Source organism: Scomber japonicus, chromosome 2 (assembly GCF_027409825.1).
Source record: "Scomber japonicus isolate fScoJap1 chromosome 2, fScoJap1.pri, whole genome shotgun sequence".
Taxonomy (NCBI): Eukaryota; Metazoa; Chordata; class Actinopteri; order Scombriformes; family Scombridae; genus Scomber; species Scomber japonicus.
The window spans coordinates 33680876-33705662 of NC_070579.1; the positions used below are offsets into that span (position 1 = coordinate 33680876).

The window sequence follows — 24787 nt, forward strand, 5'->3', positions numbered from 1 at the left end:
GTATAGTTACAAGAGGGATTTAAATCAAATCCTTCTTTTTACAGTCTGTGCATTTAACTGGAGCGCTAAAAAAGGGTTTAGAGTTTAGTATGATGCAGAGCTGCAGAGAGAAACAGAGCTACAGAGGACTGTTGACTTTACACACACCTCCCTCACCTGTTGTTAGATTCGGAGGAAGAGGAGGGAGAGATGAATGAATTGGACTTCAGCCACATTGTTTTGGAAATGAAAACACTTGTTTTTTCTCCAACTGATAACCCAACATGCAATTCTCTCTCTCTCGCTCTCTCTCTCGCTCTCTCTCTCTCTCTCTCTCTCTCTCTCTCTCTCTCTCTCTCTCTCTCTCTCTCTCTCTCTCTCTCCATATTACATGACCAGTGTGGTTGGCTACTAGCCCAAAGTTACATTTGATTGGATGAACTTTTGTAAATGCCCCTGGGTGCATGATGATTCATCAAACATTTGAAACCATTTTACAGGAAGAGAATGTTAGGGACTTTGCTTGGATGTATTTAAAGAGCTGGATAGGGTGCCGCTATTGAGCCTTGCAGCCAATTTTCTTCCAAGTGGTCACTCGCAGTATTGAAGCGAAATATCCTCCTGTGGTCCGGAAAGCATTTTCACAATAGAACACCATTATAAAAGAGACATCTGTAAAACTGCTGCCAATAATGGGTCAATAATGACTCTTTCTATTTTGAAGTTTTGATCCATGGAGGTTTTATATTTGTAAAATGTTCCTTGAAGTGATTTAAAAATCTGTATCGTCATCACAATGTAAAGTGTATGGGCAAAGTGAGAACTTGTGGGTGGGGCCAATGGGAGAAACACTATTGCGAATATTCAGTGGTTCGCATAATGTGGAAGCAAACCAGGAAGCTAGAAACTTTTTTTTGTAAATGCGCCAGCTGAGCAGTTCTTAAAGGGCTGAATGGGTGCCATTTTCAGTTCAGGATCCAGATCTTTTTTGGAATATAATATAAATGAGCAGTTAACACAGTCACACAATATTAAAACTGGGGAAATATATTTTTCATTTCATGGGGCCTTTAACATTTAATGTCTCATTTGAAATGTCACAAAAAGTGTTTGTTGGGATGATTATGAATATTTATGGTGCGGGACTCCAGACTCAAACTCAAAGTGGGACTAAAGCAGTTACAAAGCGACACTGATATGATTATGTGGTCCTGTGTGTCTGTCTACAGGTGAGATCACATATGGAGGCAGAGTGACAGATGCCTGGGACCAGCGCTGCCTCAGGACCATCCTCAAAGGCTTTTTCTCACCTCCAACACTGAAACCTGATTACACCTACTCCTGCTCAGGTACTCTTCAATTTCCAGCTTTCATCTATTCAGGGCAAGGCCAAAACAACAGGAACACTTCTAATAAAATTCAGCACAGTCGACGTGTGTGCGTCTCTGTGAATGCATACATATATTTTCTTTGTCTTAACGATTCCTCCCCCGTGTGTAAGGCATCTACTACGCTCCAGAAGCAGACAAACTAGAGCAGTATAAGAAGTACATTGAGAGTCTTCCAATCATCGACGATCCTGAGGTCTTTGGCATGCACAGCAACGCCAACCTGGCCTTCCAGGTGAGGAGCTCTGAAGAATATTCTGAATCTGTCTGTCAAAACAAGCTTTATTCCCAACAAACAATTAGTTTCTTCTATATGGATGTTTCAATTTGAGTTGTTTTTGTGGCTCTGTTTTAAATTTACCACACATTTACCAGCTATACAATAATGTACTGTTTTTTTTTTTTATTTGTTGGTAAAATCATATGAAAAATATTTTTTATTGCTATTGGTTTTCCTTTTGCTTATTTAGCAGATGGAGAATGTGTTGAATTTATCATTTTGCAGCCACTAAATGTCATTTTTTAACCGGCCTATTCATGATTTAATCCGAAGCTGCTACTGTAGAGTTTATGGACAACATTTCTATTCATAAAGCCTGAGAGTGCAGCTGTCAAACATCAATAAATGGATACTTAAGTGTGTGTGTGCTAACTTGTGTGTTTCCCTCCACAGCGCCAAGAAACTGTGACTCTAATCAACACCATAATGGACGTTAATCCTCGCTCTTCAGCCCATGCTGGAGCAAAAAGTAATGATGATATAGTCTGCGAGCTTGCTGAATCAATACTAGCCAAACTACCCGGTATATAAACACACACACACACACATGCAGACCATTATTGTCATTGTTGAGAGCATGTATCATCATAAAAACTTCCACTCAATATTTGACATGTCCATCTTCTATACCTGTCTGTGCATGGCTCTGTTTCCCCACTTGCAGAGCGTCTGGACATGGATGAGGCGGTGGAAACTCTTTTTGTGCGAGATGAAAACGGTCGTCTTAACTCCCTGACAACCGTGTTGGGGCAGGAAACAGATCGGTTCAACAACCTGCTGAAAGTGCTCAGGGTGACTAACATTGCACCCATGAAACACACACATACATACCATTACATTGGACCTGTGTTGCTAGGAAACAGCTTTGGTCAACATTTTTTAAATATTTTTTTATTGATATTAGTCAACTCTATGAGAAGAAATACAAGTGAAATGTTGGAAACTGTAAAATGATCTATTTCTTTCATTAATAATACATCAAAAATGTAAATAAGCTCTTAATTGAACTACTTTTTAAAGGATTTACATTGATAAATGTTGGTGTTTAGAGATTTTTATTGTCCTTTCTGCCACCTCACTGAAACATTTGATTCTCTTGGTGTTTCCTAGATGTCTCTCATCACTCTGAAAAAGGCCATAGCAGGTCTGGTGGTGATGTCAGAGGAGATGGACCGCATCTACAATAGCTTCCTGAAAAACCAGGTTCCCACACACTGGTCCAACTCTGCCTACCCTTCTCTCAAAACCCTGGCTTCCTGGGTTAGAGACCTGGTCCTCAGGATTTCCTTTATCCAGGTTAGGAAACCAGAGAAAACATATACAACAAACTCACGCATGCACGTTTGATTTGTGTGAAAAATAGATTTGCATTTTCTGACTAATTTGGGTCAATAAAACTCACTGCAAAGCAAATAGGTTAATCAGAGAGGATTGAATTCACCCAAAACAATATGAAACACACTCACACACACTGAAATGAGAGCAAGGTCTGACTTTGCATACTGGTTTGATTGTGTTTGTGTGCATCTTTACTTGCCTGTTTGTGTATTTGATTGTGTGTGTGTTTCCTCATTAAGTTGGAAAACACTCAAACACTCTGGGCTCTTCCTTGGGGCACAGACTCTCTCTCTCTTTCTCTCTCTCTCCCTCTCTCCCTCTTTCTCTCTGTCTCCCTCTGCACCCTCTTCCAGCATTTGGTTCATCTCCCTTGACTTAAACTGCTCTTCCGTAAGACTGGTCTGAACATGTGTGCTTCACAATCGCTAAAATAATCTCTCTCTCTTTCTCACACACACAGACACACACAAACACAAAGGACACAAACAGAGGAGAGTCGCATTATTTCATAAAGTGATGGGTAGCCAGCAGCCGCTGAGTCAGACTGTACATGTTCAGTACCTCAGTAGAGAGAATCCACCTCACTATGCCAGTACAAGTTGAGTCACTGAGTCACTTTCGAGTCACTTTCGGGTCCCAGAAGTAACTGGACGTTTGTAATGCACCATGGCTTGTTAAATGCTGAATGCGTCACATTAAAAAAAAAAAAAAAAAGAAAAGCGGAGTTATTTAATGATACACATTTAATTGCATCTCTGCCTATCTCTGTCTCTCTCTTGTTTTCCTCTCTTTCCAGTTTTGGATCACACGAGGTCAGCCCAAATCTTTTTGGATCTCAGGATTTTTCTTCCCTCAAGGCTTTCTTACTGGTAAAACACTGCAGCACTAGAACATTGTGTCTTTCATGGTTTTAATGAACCATAGCGATAAAGCAAGTTCTAAAACTGTTAGAAATACTATATTCAGGAATTATAGTGATCGCATTTTTTTATAATAGTATGATTATTGTTATAGAGCTGTGATTTCCAACCTGGGGATCAGGACCCCCACAAGAGGTCGCTAGATTGATCTTAAGAAGTTGAGATGATGGTCGCTGGATAAGACAACAGAAAAAATGTTGTTTTTCAATCTTTCCAAAAATGTTGCTTTATTTCTTGTAAATTACTATATTTTATCTCCCGAAGCCTCGTAAAGTTATAAGTCCTCTTTCGTTAAACCAGTAGACAATGTGTGAAGTGATCCCAGGTAGACTCATTTTTAGGGGTCACCAGCCCAAAGGTTGGGACCCACAGGTATAAAGTGCATAAAATAATGTGTGTAGTTTTTGTAGTCTTGAAATCAACAATGCATCTTCACCATTTAAATGCTTTAAATTTTGTAATACAACATGATGATTTGTGTTGTTCACGTTCCGCTCTGCCTGCTGGTGTGTAGGGGTGCTGCAGAATCATGCCAGACATTACAATTTGCCCATTGATGAGCTCAACTTCCGCTTCAACATGGTGCCTGCGTACAGGGACCAGGTAGCAATATGTGAGGCTTTACGCACTTTGACCATCAACGATAAACTGGACATGGATGAGGAGGTAATTATGATTGGCTGAGATCAAGAGCAAGATTGGCTCAGGTTGGCTTAAAGTTCGCTCAATTCAAATTATTTCTGCAGGCTTTACAGTTCCTGTTCTTCATGTCTTTCAATGCACCATTTCACTCAAATTAGATTTTTCAGCCCCTGAGCTTCCTTCCCCTTTCTGTGCAAAATTAACGATGCAAATTGTTGACTGATTGTTGCCTGCAGAGATTTTGCACAGTCACATGTAAGTATCTGCAGGACCTGGATGTGTTCAGTGCCAGAGCAGAACCACCTACCTGTCATTAAGTGTTATTCATTGTCTTGACACAGTGATTCATTGTGTCTTCATTTTCTGAATCATTTCATTTTCTGAAAATCTGTTTTAGTAGCTGGTGGAAGTCAATCATTACAGGTGTGATTTAAACCAGATTTAACTAGGCAGCACATGGTTTTACAGGGGGAATGTGTAGTATATGAGCAATGACTTCCTTTTGTCCTCACTATGAGGTTGCCAGGCAACCAGCAGAGACTGGTTAACAGTGTAAATAACGTGTTTTTATACTCAGGTTTTTGTACAGTTTAAATAATGTATGAGAGTTGTGTTGGTAGGTGAATGGTGTGATTTTACCAGCGCCAGGCTGCCAGATAAAAATAAAATCCACAGAGCTATAAACATCCTACAAAGGCAAAGAAAAGTGTTTATTTGTTCGTTCTACCTCAGCTAAGAAGCATTATTGCAAAAAACTTCGTATAAGAGATAATGACTCCCTTTCACTCACCATTACTCATTTGTGGAACAGCTACCTGAGCCGGAGGATGGCGTGCTGGTGCATGGCATGTTCATGGATGCCAGTCGCTGGGACGATGACAACATGGTGATTGAGGATGCATTACCTCGAGTGATGAACGCAGTACTGCCAGTGGTGCACTTTGAGCCACAGCAGAACTACGTGCCTGAGCCAGATCTTTACCACGCTCCTCTGTACAAGACCTCAGCCAGAGCCGGGACGCTATCCACCACCGGTACTTACTGAGTCCATGCAGCTCAGACTTTTTACACTGAACGTTGTTTGTTTCAAAGGGACACTTCAGCATGAGAGTGCACCTTGATAGATTGTTGTGAGTAATCTTTGTTTTACATTTCTCCTCACTCTTCATTTCTATCTCCCTCCAGGTCACTCCACTAATTTTGTTGTGACAGTTATGCTTCCATCCAAGCGACCCAGCGACTATTGGATATCCAAAGCTTCAGCTCTGCTGTGCCAGTTGGATGACTAAGTTGTTTTATGCAAGGACAAAAAGGGAATTTTAAATGTGACTGTAACATACACCACTTCCCCGAATGAACATCTGTGCTTTTGTCGAATTATTTATAAAGCTTTTTACAAAGACAAGATTTATGCTGAAAGTGCACTTCACTTCACCTACAGTGTAATAAATAAAATTCTGAGCTAGCGCTGACTGATCTATCAGCTTCCTTCTTCCTTCCCAGGAGATTAATATCAGTTATATGCAGCAACAAAGTCATATCCTGCTGACACTTGATGAGAGCGGTGCAGTCCAGTACATCCAGATCTTTGAAGATGAGGCATTCCGTCTCCACGGTGTAAACACCATATACTAGAATCCTTCACTGGAGGGCTCCAATTCATGCTGTGCGGTAAGTCATTGGATGAATGTGCTTACTGAAATTTACGGTACATATCTAGCCTCAGGGAGAGAAAAGACAGAGGGATGGACGGCAGAATAGTTACAGTAGATGTATGAACACAGATGGAAGGACAGACACGTAGATCTTAATGGTTCTCAAACGGAAAAGCAAAAAAAAAAAAAAAAAACACAGGATAGCTAAGAGCGATGAGTTGAGACAGGAGAAGGACTGATGATCATCAAATGATGAAATGTTTCCGCCACAACCCCCACACACATCAGCAGCCTATTTGTGTCACTTAGGGCATGCAGTGCAAACACATAAAATATGGCTCTTCAAACACATTAAGTACGCCCACTGCAGTTGTGGGGCAGGGTGCCGACACACTCAATCTCTGTCTCTGTCACACACTCTGGCTCCTCCACACCTTACTGCTCCGGTAACTGCAAGGAACCAGCATATATAAACATTTTCTAACACAAACTCAGGGAAAAACAGCACTAAACAACATCCACAGTAGCTCACGGCGCTGCAGAGAGAGAAGAAGAAGACTAAAATAACATTTTATGCCAATGACAGGAGAATATTTTACAATAGTTTTTGGCTCCGTTTCCACAACAGCGTGATGTGAGATGTCTTACCTCATTTGTAAACAGTACACCACACAGTACATTTATCAGAGCATAACAACATTGTATGCTAATCACTGAAGTGAAATAAATGCATAAAATAGTCATTAAATAACAGTGTCAAACTGTAACTTGTGCTCATCATAACAAAGTAGGCAATAGTAATTTCTTCAGAATTACGGGAAAAAAATGCAATTAATAAAGAAGTCAGTATTAGAAATGATACAGAGTAAGAAAGAGTTTTGAAACCTTTCATTTGAGTTATTTTTCTGTAAAGGTAGATAATGAAGTCCAGAGTCTGATTTTACACTGCAGTAAATCCCATATTATATCCATAGAAGGCAAAATGTTGCTGTAACCATTCCTTCTCTCCATACTGTGAAGAGATCTCCTCATAATGTTATATTGTAACAACATGAGATGCGGACAAAAATGGTAGTCGTCATTTGTGTAAAAAAAACAAACAAAAAAACATCACAGAGCTGAGCCAAAATGAATGTGAGGGTTAAGCGGTCTGATTTAGTGAGTACAGAAGTTGAAGTCAATTTAGTGCAGAATTCACTCGTTTTATTACTATGCATGCCCTGCAGCAGTGTCGGAAAATGGAGAGTGTCTATTTTACCCCTAAAATGATGATACCCATGAAGATGTGGATTGGTGCTTCAACTCTTGAAACTGAAATCGAATGAAGAATCTCTTCACAGCTAATATGTACAGGATCTGTGTCCAATACTACACTAGAGTTTGTGAGTATGGTACTAATGTAGACTTTCATATAAGAATTATTTTCAAATGTGGACTAGACAGTCAAAGGAAAGAAAATGACCACTGCACATCTTTCTTTCTTTTTTTCAATCGCGTTGACTTTTTTTTTTTTCACTCTTTTCCAATGTCTGTCTTCTTGGATTGTACCTTACCTCCTCCTGTTCTGTCCATCACTGTCCCACATGAACAGCCTGCTATTCACTTTAGTTATTACCAGACAACCTTAACATACCATCTGACTCTCTTCATGCCGGTTTGGGAGCCGTAGCAGAGGCAGACGCGTTACATGCCATGCAAAGCTTTCCCTAAAGCTGTAAATGGTGATGAGTTGTCTGGCTTTGTGGGGGCTTTTCAGTGCACCTCATCAGGACTCGTCTGTTCAGAGATGAAACCTTTCAGTTTATTAATGTCACCTTCATGCAGATTAAAAGACACATGTTTTACTTGCTGTACAAAAAAACACATTCCCCTCATGTTTTTTCTTACATTGGAAAAATATTGCGATCCAGTTCAATTTAATTAGAGTTGTAATGTTGTGCAATATTCCTCCCACTAATGCATACACAAATTACTTGACACATGCACAATTTTCAGCAGCTCCTGTGTCACCAACAGCAACATCTACTAACCTCCTAACTTCTTTTATTAACCTACTTTCTTCTGATCAATCCCTTTATGAGCGAAGATTATGCACTATGAATAACTGTGAATGTGCTGTACTGTTATTAGGATAGGCGTTGTAATAAAGAGGGGAGGAGGGGGGAGGGGGGATTGAGGGAGTAAATGAGATTATATGCCCCAGTCACTCTGAAACCAGATTAACAATGTTTTATCATCCCCGCACACACACACACGCACACACACACACACACACACACACACACACACACACACACACACACACACTTCCATCTCCGTGGATTAAGTCAGAGGGAAGAGAACATGGTTGATGTTTGAAACAGATGGGTCCAAAGGAAAATTAAGGTGTTATGGGGTTTTGGGGGGGGTTTTTTGAAGAGGGGAAGAAAAGGGGGAATTAATTTAAAAATGAGTGTGAGATTGAGACATAAAGCAAATACGGCTGATGAAAACCAGGAGAGCTGTTAACATGAATATTTGACAATTTATCGACATGTTTGCGCTAATGAAAAGCACAGATGGAGAGTGGGTCAGCCTCAAGCGCTGACTGGAGCCATGTGTCATTTGATTTAATGATGTTGACAACATTTGGGCTGTAGAGAAAATGTGTTTGCATATATATCACATTGGACTGTTTGGGCCACAGGTTATTCAACGCAGTTCATTAAATGTTCCAACATAGCAGTGACTTTCAGGTTTATACGTAGAAAATGAGCAGATTGCCTTGAGTCAAATTGAAAGTAATATTTAGACATTTTAGGAAATACACTATGCCACACTACATATGAAGCTGCAGCTTTAGCATAAAGACTGGAAACAGCTTCAGCTACTTATATATCCTCCACTAAAACAATTATTTTGCTTAATGTTACTTTATTTGAATGTTTGGACTTCATTGTACAGAATGATGAATGTGTTGATGAATAAATTTGGCATGTAAAGACTAGTTTTCATCTGATGAAAGGGGAAAGTTTGTCAGTGCTAACAGAAAAAACTGTTTAGAGCGTGTAGCTGCAAGCATGATTTGTGACATCATGGCTAGTTTGTGGCATATGATGTAGAAACATGAATTCTTCTATACACCGAGAGTGGAGTATTTTGGTGCAGTAGGAGACATTTGTATCTCTAGTAGTTAAACTTTAATGCTAAGCTAAGCTAACTGGTTCCTGGTTTTACCCTCATGTTTAGAGTAAAATCATGGGGGTGGTATCAATCTTCTCGTCTAACCCTTAGGAAGAAATTGAATAAGCGGATTTCCCAAAATGTTGAACTGTAACTTTGATTATTACAATGCCCCACAAAATACACAAGCAGCTTATTATATGCTAGTTAGAATCAAGAGTATTTGAGGCTGTAACCATGAAGAGACACATCCACATCAGTCATGCAAAGGTTAAGTCAGGCGTGGCAGAACACTGTCTGAACCAGTGCAGGGACCCCACCTGAAGACCAGAAGGGTGTGTTTGCATGCATGCAATCGCTCTGCAAAGCCAATGTCCATATAGATCTCACAGGAGGGGCAGGTGTGTGGTCTTTACATTACACTTACTGCACAAAGTCTGCAGAGATCACTTCCAGTTGACCTGGCACCATCAGTGCCACCAAACAGAGCAAACATTATTCATAGGGATTGTGTAACTACTCCCACCTCCCCCACCTACAGCCCAGGTGGTCTGTTATATTTCACGACCAGAGAAGGTGAAGCAGCACAGCACTGGGACAGTCCAACCCGTTCTCATCCCGGCCTGTCAAATATGCCTCGTCACGCCCCTCTGGCGTCTCATGCAGACGCACAAGTCACCCTAAAAGCGTCAGCATTAGACGCCCTGAGAATTAGAACAGGCTGGACAGTCTGAAGGGAAGGCTGGAGTGGGGACACAGTGTCTGTCAGCTCAGCCTGTTGTCAAATATTCGGTTTGTGCATTTGTGTGTGTGTGTGTATGTGTGTGTGTGTTTGTTTGCATGATGTGATACAGTGTGGTGCAATTCAAGCCACCAACAGCTGTCTGTCTGCGTGAAGTGAAGCCTGAGATTAGATTTGACCAATTTGAACATGTCATCACTCTGCTGAGTGCTGTTTGGTGTGTGTGTATGTGTGTGTGTGTAAGCTGCCAAACGTCCTGACTAATATCACAGGCAGTAAGGAGATTGGATCCCCCCCGACTGGGTCTATCTCAGCTATTCTTCCTGCTGGGAAATGAGGAAGGTTGCTAAGCCTCGCCGGCTGAACTCTCACTCTTATATGTGCACATATCTGAGCTCATGTCGACCTGTCAGCTGTGGGTGCAGAGAAGCTTATGGTGCAACTTTGTGCAGTAGTCTGTAACTTCTCTTTAACTTTAACTCCCCTATACCTGATCATATGATTGAAAACTACCTGATGGAATGAAAAACTCCTTCCACAGCAATTGGCGTTACTTCAGTTGACAGAGGCTAGAAACAAAATTATTCATACTCTTGTACAAATACAGTCTGACACGAAGTGGTCGCAAACTTTTGGATCTCACTCAGACTTTGGTGTATGTGTCAATTTGCATTTATCACCCACAAAAAGAGAAAAAAAATGTATTCAAAAGTTAATCTGAAGCTAAAATGAGGCCAAATCAAGTGCGTCCAAAGCTGTTCAACACAAAAAGAAAAAAATGCAATGACAATACCGAGATATTTTAACTCAATAGCTCTCTCAGAATACATGGTAGCATGTGAGTATTGTTTTTATGTTTTTGTTAAGACAGACCTGAAACATTGGGTTTGACTTTAAGAATTTTTGATAAACATTTCAGATTTAAAGCTTACTGTGAGAAGGATTAACTTTCCCAGTTTTCTGTCAGTTTAGTTTTCTTAAGCCATAGAATTGCCCATTTTTTAGAACTCCTTGAACAATACTGTTAACAATGAGATGCTATGATTAAGCAGGCACATCAGATGACAGGCTGTCAATACACTATCCAGTAACATTGACAGGAGCAGCCCTGTTATAACCTCCAGAGAGGAGCGAGGATGGCCTGACAACTTTGGTGAGTGAAAGCATTTCTTTTTTTTAAAGTGTATTATCTAGTGTATTGTAGCGTGTCAGCAAAATGCCAGTAATTAGCACATTTCTACTTTATTTTTTTTCAAAATAGTAATGTACAGTGAGCATTTATATACATCCTTTAAAGGAGAATAAACCATACAAAGCAGAGAGGCACAGACCACAAAATAAAAGACACTCAAGTTGACTAAAATACAACACTGGTGATTTTAAAAAAAAGCATGTGATAGCATGTCCAAAGCAAACTGTCACAATCTCATTTTAACTGTACATCACGACTGTTTGAGCGTGTTGAATGGCTCCAACTTTGACTATGTCTTGTTACAGTCTCATTTGAGAGTTCTTCGTCATTCTTCATTCTACACAATCTGAACACTCTCGGTCCCATAAATGCTTGTCACATGAAAAACTAAGATATGCTGACTAGACATCAACATGAGTTGGTAACAATAGAAATTGGTCAGGTTATCTCACAAAGTATCTACACAGTTGGCTGTCATTAGTTGTCAGTCCCAGTCATATGGTGTTTAAAAGACACTTATCATCCTATGTATTTGATGAGTCATTATCCAGTGTTTATCTTCTTCCAGATGAGCCAGCGGTCAAGGCTTTGCATCATTCCTTGACTGATTACGCAACTTTCTTTCTGCAGCCAAGGCCCCCACTCTCTCTCTCCACTTTTGTCCACATGAACTTTGATAGGCAACACAGTGCAAGTCCCATCCAAAAAAACAGCTTCATTCTCTCAGCTCATGAATGCTTAGCTTTCTACTTGCACCTGCGGTAACCCATAACCTACAATCCACAACTACAATGTGTAATGACAAGCAGACTGATATTAAAGGAACAGTTTGACTACTGATTGCTTTTCTTGCCTAGAGTTATTGCCTCATGTTTGTAGTGAGTGGTGTCAATCCTCTCATGTAACTCTTGACAAGACAGCCAAAATGCCAACTTATTCCTTTAACATTACAACATTAGCATTACATTACATTTTGTAAAAAAAAAAACAAAACAACAATCTTTATGTTTAACCAAATATAAATGCTGTATCACATCCCTGGTTAGAGACTTAAGAAAAGTATGGTGGCTGTTAACATTTGAGTGTTTTTCCAGTGTTGGAGTCATAGAGCAGCATGAAAGGTTGTCAGTGGGTGGCAGCTATTTGAACTCAGCCAATTGATTAACAGTAACAGCATGGCATATGTTTCAGTGACTATTTTTGCATTGTAGTCACACGGGGGGCTTGTTGCTTTCATCCTTCCTCTAACAACTATGCTTAAAAAAAAACACCTAAGTCCTACATGTCAGAAACAGTCTGGAAGTTCAGCTGCGTGGGTAAAAGTGAGAATTCACATGAGACTGGTACCGCTGAGGATCAAAAGGGACTTCGAGGAGTGGTGAGAGGAGACAAGCTTTAACACAAATCTGTTACATAAGGTCACCCAGTAATCCTTGCTGTATGTTGTTTGCTGGAGATTAGAGAAGAAAACGTTTGCCTTTTGTTGAGTATTACAGAGTTAAAACACAAAGCACTCAAGCACTACAAAAGATTAGTACCGAATGCATCTCTACTGGGCGCTGATGTCTCATAAGAATATAACAATAATTAAAAAAAAGAATAAATATCATCTTTCAGTCATTACTGACTTTGTTCACTTTTCTTCACTGCAAGTTTTTTTTCTCGAAACACAGCAACACAGTGTGTAACTAATACACAAGTCAGACAAACATTAACTATCAAAAGACATTGTGAGTGAGTGTGACTGATTTACAAATAGCCAGAGTGTATCAACATTAAATACGCCATATTAGCACAAATTCTGGAGGCAAAAAACTGCTTTTAGGGAATCTATTCTCAATCCGTTTCCACGGTTTAATAAACTGACCTAAAAAGAGTAAAACTTTGTCTTTGAGATCACAGTTAAATATGACTTTCACTAATAATAGTAAAACTTTGTCTATTCACATTAATGGATATAAAAGCTGGGTCTGAGCTGTGCTGGAGGCAGATGAGAGGATTGGCAGCAAAAAAGAAGAAGGGCAAGGATAAAATGAGGATGATTTGAAAGGCAAAAAAAAGAAGCGGGTAAGTAACAAGCCTGATACCTACATATGAAAAACAGGTGACAAAATCGAGATGTTAAAGTTGAAGCAAATAGTTGATTGACAGAAAATGAATCAGCAGTTCTTTCAGTTGTTCAATTGCTTTAGTCATTTTTCAAACAGAAATGCCACACACTTGCCTTCAATGTCATGCTTTTCTATGTCACATATGATGGTAAGCTTAATATCTTTGGGTTTTTGAACAACTGGGAAATTATAACGGCATTTTCACAGTTTTCTGACATTTTATATACAGAACCACAAATCAAATAGTCGAGAAAATTATCAACAGATTCATGTTAAATGAAAATAATCATAAGATGCAACCCTAGTACAAAAACAAGTATGAGATGTACACTACACTTTCTTACCACCAGAGCATAAAGATCAAGCCTGAGACAGACTATTTATTGAACTCTTTAGACCCTTGAGTAACTGCTGAGAACATTTACTTTATTGATGACATCTCCAGAAGATGAAATGCACTAGTGTAAGGAAGTGTAAATTGTGAAAGTAGCAGAAAAGAAAAAGCTGAAAGGAGCGTGAGCATAATATTCGTATGAGATGTGAAGACGCGGCAGGGATACAGATCAAACGTGTGAGTTTCTACATCATTAACTACTGCATGTAACCTCAGCCTCCTACTTGTCATACTGTATGTACCATGTTAGTACATACAGTATTACTGACAAATATGTAAGAACACAGGGAAAGGTTTGGTTCTCAAGCACTATAACAACAATTTTAAAATACAGGATCTCGTGTGCCTCCGTGGCGTAGTAAGCAGGGAGGCTCTCGTGGCACAGTTCTAATGATGTCAGGATTTGAAATGTTAGCTTTTGCCTCTCTCTCTCAACCTTTATGTGAAGTCTTTGGACACGGCCTCGATGAAATTGGGAGCCGACATGAGGATGGTGAAGGTGCAGATGATGGAGAAGAGAGAGAAGGCCACCAGGCACAACCGGTCCACCACCGCCGCTGCGAACTTCCACTCGCTGCAGATGGCCTCTCCTTCGTCTTGCTCTCGGAAGCGCCTGGCTATGTACTGCACTTCCTCCAGGATCCGGGAAATTTCTGGAACCTGCTCCAGCAGCAATGTCCGCGACTGCTCGGAATGGATGTCATGAGGGGAAGAGCCGTTAGGGTGGCTGCCCCCGCCTCCTCCGCCACTGCACACCACCACACCTGAATCAGTGCTTGGTGGGAAAGCCGGGTTGTCTGTGCCCATGGAGTGGTAGCCAAAATAGAGGTTCATGTTCCCGTTGGTTGTGGTCGACTGGGTGGAGGCCTGGCCTGGTATGGTGCTCATCTGAATGCTGCTGGTGCTCGTATGGTGAGCAGGTGCGTGGGAGTACTTGTAAGTTGGGGGGCTACTGGAGTTCACAGCTGTTTTGCTTTCTTCTCCAGGCTTCTTCATACGCAGGAACCAAGCGCACCAATTGAGGAGGATAACTCTGACCTGGATGGAGAGATACGATGAGGTGGAGGATGGCAGACAGAGGTGATAGAGGCGGAGGATATAGACCAAGAGATGAAGGGTAAAATAAAAGAAAGTGAGGCAAGATTTAAAAAGGGGAGAGATAATCAAGATCTGCCTCTTAAAACTTTGACTTTGCTTTTTTATATCTGGACCACATTTGTCACGATTGAGGGATAATCCACAACAAGCCATGAGGTTATAAAATACCATGAGGCAGAAAGGTGGCTGACCTTCAGAGAGTGCATTAATTTTTGATAACCACATGGTTTCAGGATTAGTGGATAATCACATAGACTTTTGCGGATCTGCAACAATGTGGGTCCAGTGACCCACAGAGACAGCCACGGGCATTAGTATGCACCTTTTGGATGGCACAACTCAATTATACTGATAACGACAACATCATTTTCAATAATCAGTCCCTACTGGGATGTATCTATTGTATAAAAACTCATCATACTTACAATCACTGTGGTTTATTGGGACTATTATAATAATGGCTTGCACAGCTAATAGTGCTCATTTGGCAGTAATCATGCTAGCAAATGATTGTGCTATATGAGCTGCCTTCATCTAATATGTGACCCTGCAGGCTGTATTTTTCCTTAAAGAGTCTCCTGCTGTAGATACTGCTTAATAGTTCCAAATTATACAAAGGTAATGCCCCTTTAATCAAAATTTTACTTTGAAACACATTTTTAACCTACCCATTTAGGCATCTTCCCACCGTGTGGATCGTGATGGTGGAACTGTAGAACCAAGACTGTCACCACCACAGACATCCCCACGATCATCATGGTGCTTGCAAAATATTGAGCTGAAAAGGAAATAGAAAGAGGGTATCACAGTTTCAGTAGAATACAATTATTACAGAGTCATGAACAGCCTATTATCTGAAAATGAATGGTGCATTTAAATAAAAATATATTACATGTGAGAAAGAGAGGTGAGCGTACTGTTTTACTAAGACTGTTTCCAAGTCAGTCAGTCAGTTGGTTAGTCAGTGGTCAGTTTATCCCTATCAACAAACCTAAGGTCATAACACCACAGGGGCTGGTAGAAGGATGACTAACATTTTCTTTCCTAATTCACGAAACCAACTCATACACACGCTTGGAGGCATTGAGAACCACAGGGGGAAAAAAATGTATAATATTTGTATATAAGCACACACGCTAGCCCATACACACACATCAAGTTAAATACAAACATTACATATACTCCCTTGGAAAAAAGAAGTCATTTTTAATTTTTCAGTCGTAATATTAGTGAGCGGACAGAGAGGTGGACCAATCAAATATCAGTTTACATTTTCATGTCAGTATATAATTAGAGTTGTATGAAAAGCTGTCGAAGTGAATGCAGTGAAGCATTTTGTTCTGTCATCAATCTATCGGTTCTGCTCCATCTACGCTGTGTTAATACGTCTACTCCAATAAAGGCGACTTTGCTAATGGCTTCGTTTTACATCACTGAGCTGCCAAATGACGCCGAGCAGCATCTCTATCTGCAGCCTGCCCCTCCTACCTCATGGCATGCCGCCTTGTCTTTTCTGGTCTGCATCAGTGTGGCCTCATACAATGTAATCCTGCATCCTGCTTCAGCAACTTCCCTCCCACTCATCCTCCCACCCCAGGCCACAATATATCGGTCAAGCTGTGCGAAGACTGGACATTTTCCACTACGAACTGCCCTGCGGTGTTAATATGAGGTAGAAAAATCTGGCCAATTCAACATGGCAACCTATTGTTGCCAACTGCCTGCTGGGTAAAGGATTCGCCTTTCCCAGGTTATATGTCTGTTGGACAAAAATGCTAACAGGTAATGAGGAAGAACATCCACCCCGACTAAGCAGCCAAGAGCATTCATGCTGTAGTTGAAGTTTGTCCAACATGTGCCGATAGCGCCTTAATGAAGGTCAGATTCAGATGTGAAGCTCAGCATTTTTCACACAGATTTTCATGTACCTAACTAGTTTGAGAAATACACTTATTGGGTTTCTTTCCAAGGGTTAATAGAGAGTTCTTCAAAGCAAACTCCCAGCAAGAAATCAAATAAGTGTATTCTTCTGGTTTTGAATGTACTTTACATTTTTACACACTCATTATTAAGAGTAAATGTCACATATACATCACAAGTAACTGTTTGGTGGAAGATGAGCCACTGTAATCCATCCTAATTGCTCTTCTTTCTCTTTCATCCTTTTCAAAGTCAGATCATCATCAAAAAAAGTGTCTCACCGATCAGAGGAACTGAGTCTGAAGTGGCAGGCATGATCTCTGCTACCAGTAACATGAACACTGTTAGAGACAGCAGCACTGTGATGCCTGGAGAAGAAAAAAAAACAGTAGACACAGAGATAATTAGCTAACACAGGGGATACGGTCTTTTCATCCTGGACGAGTTTTCTCTGAGTTGTTGACTTGAGAGAACTTAAAATAAATGTAGCCGGTCCCTCCCTCTTTTCTAAACTCAGCACTCACAGTTATATATTTACTGTGACCTTGTCTCACTGGGTGGCATTTTTAAACAAGCTGGCATTTTCTGGTTCAGGTGATAATGTTTGCTGTGTTTATAATGGAACTTTTATTCATCTGCTAATGAATAGAGCAAAAAATGCTAATTGAAAGCTATAATGTCAGAATTAACATAAAGTAATGACAAATAAATGGGTTAGCAACAGTGTCAGGACCTGATGGGCTGAGATCACTATTGCAAGGGGAAAGAGAAATACATTTTGGTCAACGTGTATAAATACTATCATGAATCATTGTCCCTCGGTGTCACTGTCAGGGAATATGTGTGTGTGTAGAGATGTGCTGATGTGTGTGAGTGTGTGTGTTCTGCCTCATACCCAGTGAGATCTTCTCTCCGGAGTCTGCAGGGAGCAGAAAAACCAGCAGGGCCAGACCAGAGATGAGCACGCAGGGGATGAGCAGGTTGAGGCCGTAGTATAACGTCCTGCGGCGCATGGTGACCGTGAACGTCACATCAGGGTACGGTTCTTTACAGCAGTCGTAGTACAGCTCATTACGCTTAGCTGGCACACCTTGGAGGGTAATGAAGAAGTGGTCAATTAGAGGTCAGGACTCAGGATTATAAAATAAAGATCTAGTGTTCAGTCGCGCTCGGCCGACTGATTTTGAAAGACCTCGTTAACGTGCAGCTGTGATGACTGATTTCAATATGAATGTCTTTTCAAAAGTGTTTGAGAGTTTAGTTAATCATTTAACAACTATCATTAATACAATCTGTGATGGTGGAGTTTAAATATGATTGAAAGAGAAGGTTTCTGGTTGGAATCTGCAGAAGGGAAGGAAAAAAATGTGTCATTTAGAAACATGAATAATAAATGATCTCCTGCTCCTTCATAACCACTGTCACATGAACTCTTGAGCATGTCTCTTAACCACAGCCCAAAATATTATGGAAGAAAGACCTTTTAAAAACATGTTTTTTCATCATATACTAGACAGTAGGAAGTGATTGAATATTGATTTTCTTGAAATCACACAAAAGACAAAGGTCGTTCTCTGTGGTGCCCTTAAATCTACATTGTCTTCATCTGCAGGTAAAATCATGAGCAAGCACAGGTATTTTTAGTCATTTTAGTTAGATTAGGATTTTACCATAAACCTATTTGTTGGTAGCCATGTGGGGAGCAGCTTGTGGCTGAAAATACAACAGCACTCTTATCTAAATTAATCCATAACACAATGATGTAATCTTTTATATGAAACAGTAATCTACTCAACTCTGTTCACCTTCTAAATCTAAATGGACCAACGGAGGTCCAAAGTCAAGTTCCAGGTCATAAACTTGCTGTGTTTTTTAGTCATAAATATATATATTTTTTTCGAAAGCAAATCTAATACTGCTTCAAAATGTCAGCCTTTGTGTTAGGAATCTACATGCTGACTGGTTGGCAGCTGTTGCTTGTAAACCTTTCATCCTCACTGGATGTATCACTGAACATGTTTAGTGAAACCAACCAGTGATTTACAAACCAGTCAGGTCAAGTTTATGTATGGTCCAATGTCATACACGCAGCGTGTCAATAGATTTTACAGCCAACATCAGCAACAGCTCCTGATCCAAGGCGAGCCATTTATTTATAGAGCACGCTGGCAGTGCAATATGCTTTACAAATTGCTTCATAAAATATATTTGACAGGATAAAAAAATACACAAATGAAAACATTAAAAGTAGGTAATCAGTAAACTGTAAAAAAAGATGCAGCTTCAATTATAAACATCAGTATGTTTAGATTTAACTATCATCACATTTGGACAGCACCCAAGATCAACAGAGAGGCGTTAGAGCGATAAAATGCATCTTCTTTATTTTGTGTTGACCAAGTGGGCAGACCCAAACCACCAGAGCTGACTGTTTAACTGTGACAAAGCTATACTTGGCTTTTAATCCAGTGAAACCAGTTCTGTTATGTTAAAATCAATTCTCTAAATGACTGGTTCCTGCTTGCTTTGTTTTGGTTACAACTCTCAGCTCAAGTTTTCTCAGACAAAGAAAGACACCCAGGAAAAACATAATGCATTATATATATATTTATAATATGCCTTAGGAGATGCAATTCTGATAGAGAGAGCCCCCTTTTCAGATAGGTGGGGTACAATAGGTGCTGTTAGTGGAGTAAAAGCCTATTGGAGTGAATGAAATTTAAAAGTTGTTGTAATTAGTAGAATAAAAAAAAGTTCAAACAAGGATTACAAATTCACATTTTTACAGACAGACACATAAACACATAGAACTGCATGTGAGCATGTGTGTATTAGATTGTACTTAATGTGTATTGTGGCTGTATATTGTATGTAAACTGAGCACTGGTTGTGGGAAGGAGGGACAGCTGAGATCAGTCCAGCTATTTATGTTCACTGGAGCTTCTCTGTTTCAAAGGATTCAGGCAGAAAACCAGTAAGCTGACTGTGTGATATGTTTTCAAGCCAGATTGTACCTTCTGTAAAACATAACGCCAGCACGAGACAGACATCTCAGCAGCTGGAGAAGTAATCACCAGGACAATACTTAAATGCTCCTCTTCATCCAGGCTTTATCTGTATTGTTGGCGTATTCACGTTTACTCGATTAATCTGTCTTGGACATCAGAGCAGAAACAGAAATCAGCATCACCTTGGGATGGCCAAAGTTAAACGAGAGTAAAAAGCTTTTTTGTGATCATCCTTGAATCTTAATGTGAAATCCATTGTGCTTCAGGGAAGATTGGCATAAGCATGACTGTGATGGATTTCATATGCATAATCATCTCAAAGTGGACTGCAGGTGGTGTTATCTTTTTACTTGATGAAAGATTAGCAGCTTCTGTGTGTGTGTGAGTGTGTGTGTGTGTGTGTGTGTGTGTGTGTGTGTGTGTGTGTGTGTGTGTTAAAAGAGAGAGTGAGAGATTCATTTGTGACTCACAATCAGTGGTGAGTAGAAATCAACCTGGAACAGCCTGAATTTGATTATGTCTTGAGCATCATTGTACAGCTGTATAACCCAATCATACTTCTCAGTGTTTAGTGATTCTGAATGAAGCAATCAGAAACATATTCAAAATATGCACCACATTTTTGGGGTTAGCTACCACACACACAAAAAATAAACAACCTTGATTTTGAGGCACCAGGACAGTGCGTGTTCTTGGCTGGCTTGCTGCCTGGCTGTGCCTGAGTTAAGTGAACCATCCCCAGGCCAGCTGTCACCACACTAACCCATGCCCCCCTTCCCCTCCATTCCTCCAGCCAGCTGGGTACCCTCACTTTGTGTATACGTATGTGGTGTGCATGTGTGTGGAAGTGAATTTTGTTCTGTTGGCCTCTGATTAGTACCCAAACCTGGGTTAGAGATTATGCGAGTTCTTCATTCCCACATGGAAAGAGAGGATGGAATGTGAAAGAAGTCAACAGAAAAAGGAGAGAAAGGAAGAGAGAACAGATTGGAAAGAGACAGAAAACTGAGAGGCAGTGTGGACTGAGTTAAAGACCAAGAAAGAAACAATGTAAAGGACAGACAGCAACTAGCCAGGGAAAGCAAATAAGAAAGTGCAGACGGCACATTTATATTTTATTTATAAGACAAATATATTGTATATAAATAAATAGTATAAGAGTCCCAAAATTCATCATCCTAAAGAAACTGGACACTGCTGGGCTAAAACAGTAGCAAGCTTCCCTGGGCTATCTATGACGCACTCTTCAACTAGGACTGATAGACAGCAAAATGTCAGTGTGAATGACATATTACAAATATGTCGACATCCAGTAGCAGAAACACCTGCTGTCAGAATTGTTTGACACTGACTGGTTGTCTTACTCCATGGAGAATGACATAAAGGGAATACCTAATGTTAAAAGAGATTGTCCGTCTTTTTCAGAGTCTGACAGTCTTTAGAATTCCCTTCAGGAACTTCCAGTCTGTTGCTCCAACATATCACTCAAATATAAGTTTATATTTTGTGACAAGCAAGACTGGTACTGTAGTGTTCACTGTAATAAACAGCCTGGTCAAAACTTTTTATTTATTGTAAATTAAGAAACGTCCCTTAATACATACATATAGTAACATAAATGATTATTTTTACTATAACCAGCTAAAACCTATTGGATTGACATGTCTTTGATCTCTTTTTCCTTTGTTCCACTAGTGTCAAACTTCAAAATGTGTGCATGTGATTTACCGTTTCCTTTCTTCTTACCTACGAGGTCCCACTCCCCGTTGGGTATGTAGGTAGAAATATCCACGTCCATCATCTGGAGGTCCAGCAGCCAGCCGTTGTGGGTCCAGGAGCCAAATTTCAGGTCACACTTCTGCACATCGAATGGGAACCACCGTACATCAATGTAGCAGGTGCTCTTCAGGATGCCTGGAGACAGGTGTTGAGGTAAATTATTAGCTTTTTGTTTGAAACTTTCTTTGTTACTTTAATGTATTTTAGAAATGGACCCTTCTGATGCCAAAACATTGAATATATGACCAGTGCACTACAAACAGCCCAGTTTGTCATGGATTTAGGGTTAGGGTTAGGGTTAGGGTTAGGTAGAAGACATCTAACCCTAACCCTAATTTAATTGATGAATTGATGACGGTTTAAATTAATCACATTTTTCATTTAGATGATGATTCTTGTAGTGCAGATGTGAAAAGATGCTGATGATGGTGAGGATATGGTAACAACAACTATATATAAGGATAATAGTGTTTGTTAATAGATGAGGTTATCAATGGAAAATATGTACCACAGTGAAAGTGACAATAGCTTTAATGTCTCACCTGGTGGAATGTACTGACAGGCTCCTGAAGCATTGACCAGCACATTTGTATGGAACGTTGCATCAAACCTCTCATCAGCACTACAGGGAGAAAAAAAGGTTGGATGTAATCACAATATAAAGTACAATATAGAGCATTTTAAGATCACAAGTTAGACAACAGAAGCACAGAGAGAAACCTAGAAAAAACAGCAGGCAGGAATGAAAGTGAGAGAGAGAGAGAAGAGGAGAGGAGAGGGGGATTAGAGTAGGTACAGACAGACAGGCAGATAGACAGGCAGACAGAGTTTAATTTTACTGATTATCTTAAACAAACAGGTCTGGCATCGAGACGTCCTTCAGACAGACGGGGATTATTTGCCCCCAGAAACCAAAGGACAGACATCATAATCAGGAAATTACACATTTCAAACAAGTATAAAATTATCCCTGGGAACATAAGAATATTCGACTTCTTACTTCAGAGAGTAAAAGGAGAAGACGCGTATCTGACAACAGTCAAATTACAAATGTTGAGGACTCTTCTGGGCTAGATATAAATGTACCTTGAGGCATTGACCACAGTCATAAGAGGCATAGCAGAAAATGTACAAATGTCATCCTGGCTAAGTGAATTTTTATTAGGGAGAGCTGCATTTAATATAGTTCTTTCAGAAAGCACATCCTTCCACCAAGGCTACACAGTTCTCCAAATTTGTTGTTTTGACAATATAAAATGTTTGTTGTTTTAACTATCTGTATCTAATTCCACATGTACATCAGAGTGCACATTGTAATAGACAGTAGTTACTGATTGTCTTGTGGCTGACATGATTTTTTGGGATACAGAATAATAACAAACTCTATTTAGTCGCAAAACCATAGCTTGTAAACCAATGAACCCAGAAAAATATAGTTTTGCGTCTGTCCCAACTTCCACCCAATTTCATTTACATCTGCGGAACACATTTTGAGCCATAACGCTGAATAATGGAACAAACAAAACAGACAATCGGACACAAAAACATACATGGCTGAAAAAATAATTTCCATGGCAGAAGCAACGAAGCAGTAAAAATGCTCCCTGTGACAATAACGCAATGTTCATCATTATTCATTTATTCATAAGTATCATATTTATTCATATTTTCCAGTACGCTGTGCCCCCATGGATACACTAAAAAAGGTACAATGAATGAGAGCTTATCCCAAGCCAAACAAAACAGCCTGACTCAAACCATCATCTATCATTGTCCATTAGTACATTTCTACACCTATAGTATAAGGCTATAGACAGGGGGAGGGAGCGACGTGTATGCCTAAACTCTTCTTGAAGGCTTTCTGTTGAACAGGTACAACATAAATTTCCAGCAAAGTGCACTGGGACGGAGCCCAGGAGACATATAACAGGACAATGCTTTACCCATTGCAGGTTTATAGGCGCAATATCAATAATCTAAATCTAATCACTCTCTTCACTTAGCAGAGGGGGAAAAACAAAGAAGCTGTGACAGTATTTCAGAACAGCTCGTATCCATTGCCTAGAATAAATTAGCTAAATTAGCATTTAGCCTCTTAACGGTATTTGGACTAGATCTATCTAACATACATTACCTGGGAAGCATTAGCTTTTGAAATTACATGGTTTCAGTCTCCCATTCTTCAACCCATCAATCAAAACACTAATGCAGAATGGGATGGATATACAGTTAATTAATCTGTTTAACTAAGGTTAAGAAAATGCCTGGATAAGTAACTGATTCTTCAAAACTGTTTGGTGAGCCTTATTAAGATGTGGAGATTGATTATGCCGTGGTTAAACAATGTATAGGGAGCATGCAGCATCATAGGATATCACTAAATGCATTAGCTTAATCAGATCACTGATTAAGTAGAACATGTATCTAAAAGGTCGTAAGCCATGTGGAAAAGATAAGGGCATTATAAAGGTGTTGAGTCCCAATGGAGTTCTTATGCCTGCAATGGAATTCTTTGACATTTTAACCCTTCTTTTCTTTGGTGTCATCTGTTACATTAAAAGGGAAAAAAAGACGCTATGTATATATAAATGTTAACTGTAGGAGGACAAAGAGAAAGTAAAAGGAATATCAGAAATAAGAGGGGCAAATAATTCGCTTTAAAATTAATACTTTTGTTTAAGTGTGCTGCTACCGAAATCCAAAAACCCAAGAGGACTAAGGCAAATGACCTTTCCTCTCATACAGTGCAGAATTTACTGCTTCAGTGTCTTCAAGTTTAATGAAATGGCACCACTCGCATTCACATTTCGTTCCTATAAACGCTGTTACCGTATATGTCTTAAAACCTCTTCATCAAGATATGCTGCTAAGGACAGGGAAGGCATTGTTATACAGTCTAGATTCACAACTAGCCAAACTCCCTGTACATGTCAAGAAAGCAGCTCAACAGAAATGATGGCTTTCATTATTTACATAAGAAACACAAAGAAATAAAAAAAAATCTCTCCCCTTTGGTTTCTAGCATCCTGAGTGTCTGTATCAGATGGTGAAATATTTAGAGTCATGCCTGGGACAGAACAAATGGTTCCTGTATTATTCATCTGAAATGGGTTTAAGGTTGGTTGCTGTGCCGATATACAGAACATACATCTGCCTATTGTTTAAATTTTCCAACAGTC

General features: G+C 39.9%; 2 protein-coding genes across 2 annotated transcripts in view; one reads left to right on the forward strand and one right to left on the reverse strand.

Moving 5' to 3' along the window:
- Positions 1 to 5836, forward strand: part of dnah6 (dynein, axonemal, heavy chain 6) — a 54237-nt gene extending 48401 nt beyond the window's left edge. Inside the window, exons 73-81 of the mRNA XM_053327381.1 lie at positions 1209 to 1328; positions 1481 to 1602; positions 2041 to 2170; positions 2312 to 2439; positions 2758 to 2943; positions 3782 to 3854; positions 4420 to 4571; positions 5359 to 5581; positions 5733 to 5836. Coding sequence (XP_053183356.1) covers positions 1209 to 1328; positions 1481 to 1602; positions 2041 to 2170; positions 2312 to 2439; positions 2758 to 2943; positions 3782 to 3854; positions 4420 to 4571; positions 5359 to 5581; positions 5733 to 5836 — 1238 coding nt within the window. The remainder of the gene's footprint in view (positions 1 to 1208; positions 1329 to 1480; positions 1603 to 2040; positions 2171 to 2311; positions 2440 to 2757; positions 2944 to 3781; positions 3855 to 4419; positions 4572 to 5358; positions 5582 to 5732) is intronic.
- An 8405-nt stretch (positions 5837 to 14241) lies between these two features.
- Positions 14242 to 24787, reverse strand: part of chrna8 (cholinergic receptor, nicotinic, alpha 8) — a 39838-nt gene continuing 29292 nt past the window's right edge. The window contains exons 5-10 of the mRNA XM_053325066.1: positions 22151 to 22230; positions 21576 to 21743; positions 17717 to 17911; positions 17103 to 17189; positions 15570 to 15679; positions 14242 to 14841 (exon numbers count right to left, since the gene is read on the reverse strand). Of these exons, the coding sequence (XP_053181041.1) occupies positions 14242 to 14841; positions 15570 to 15679; positions 17103 to 17189; positions 17717 to 17911; positions 21576 to 21743; positions 22151 to 22230 (1240 nt within the window). The remainder of the gene's footprint in view (positions 14842 to 15569; positions 15680 to 17102; positions 17190 to 17716; positions 17912 to 21575; positions 21744 to 22150; positions 22231 to 24787) is intronic.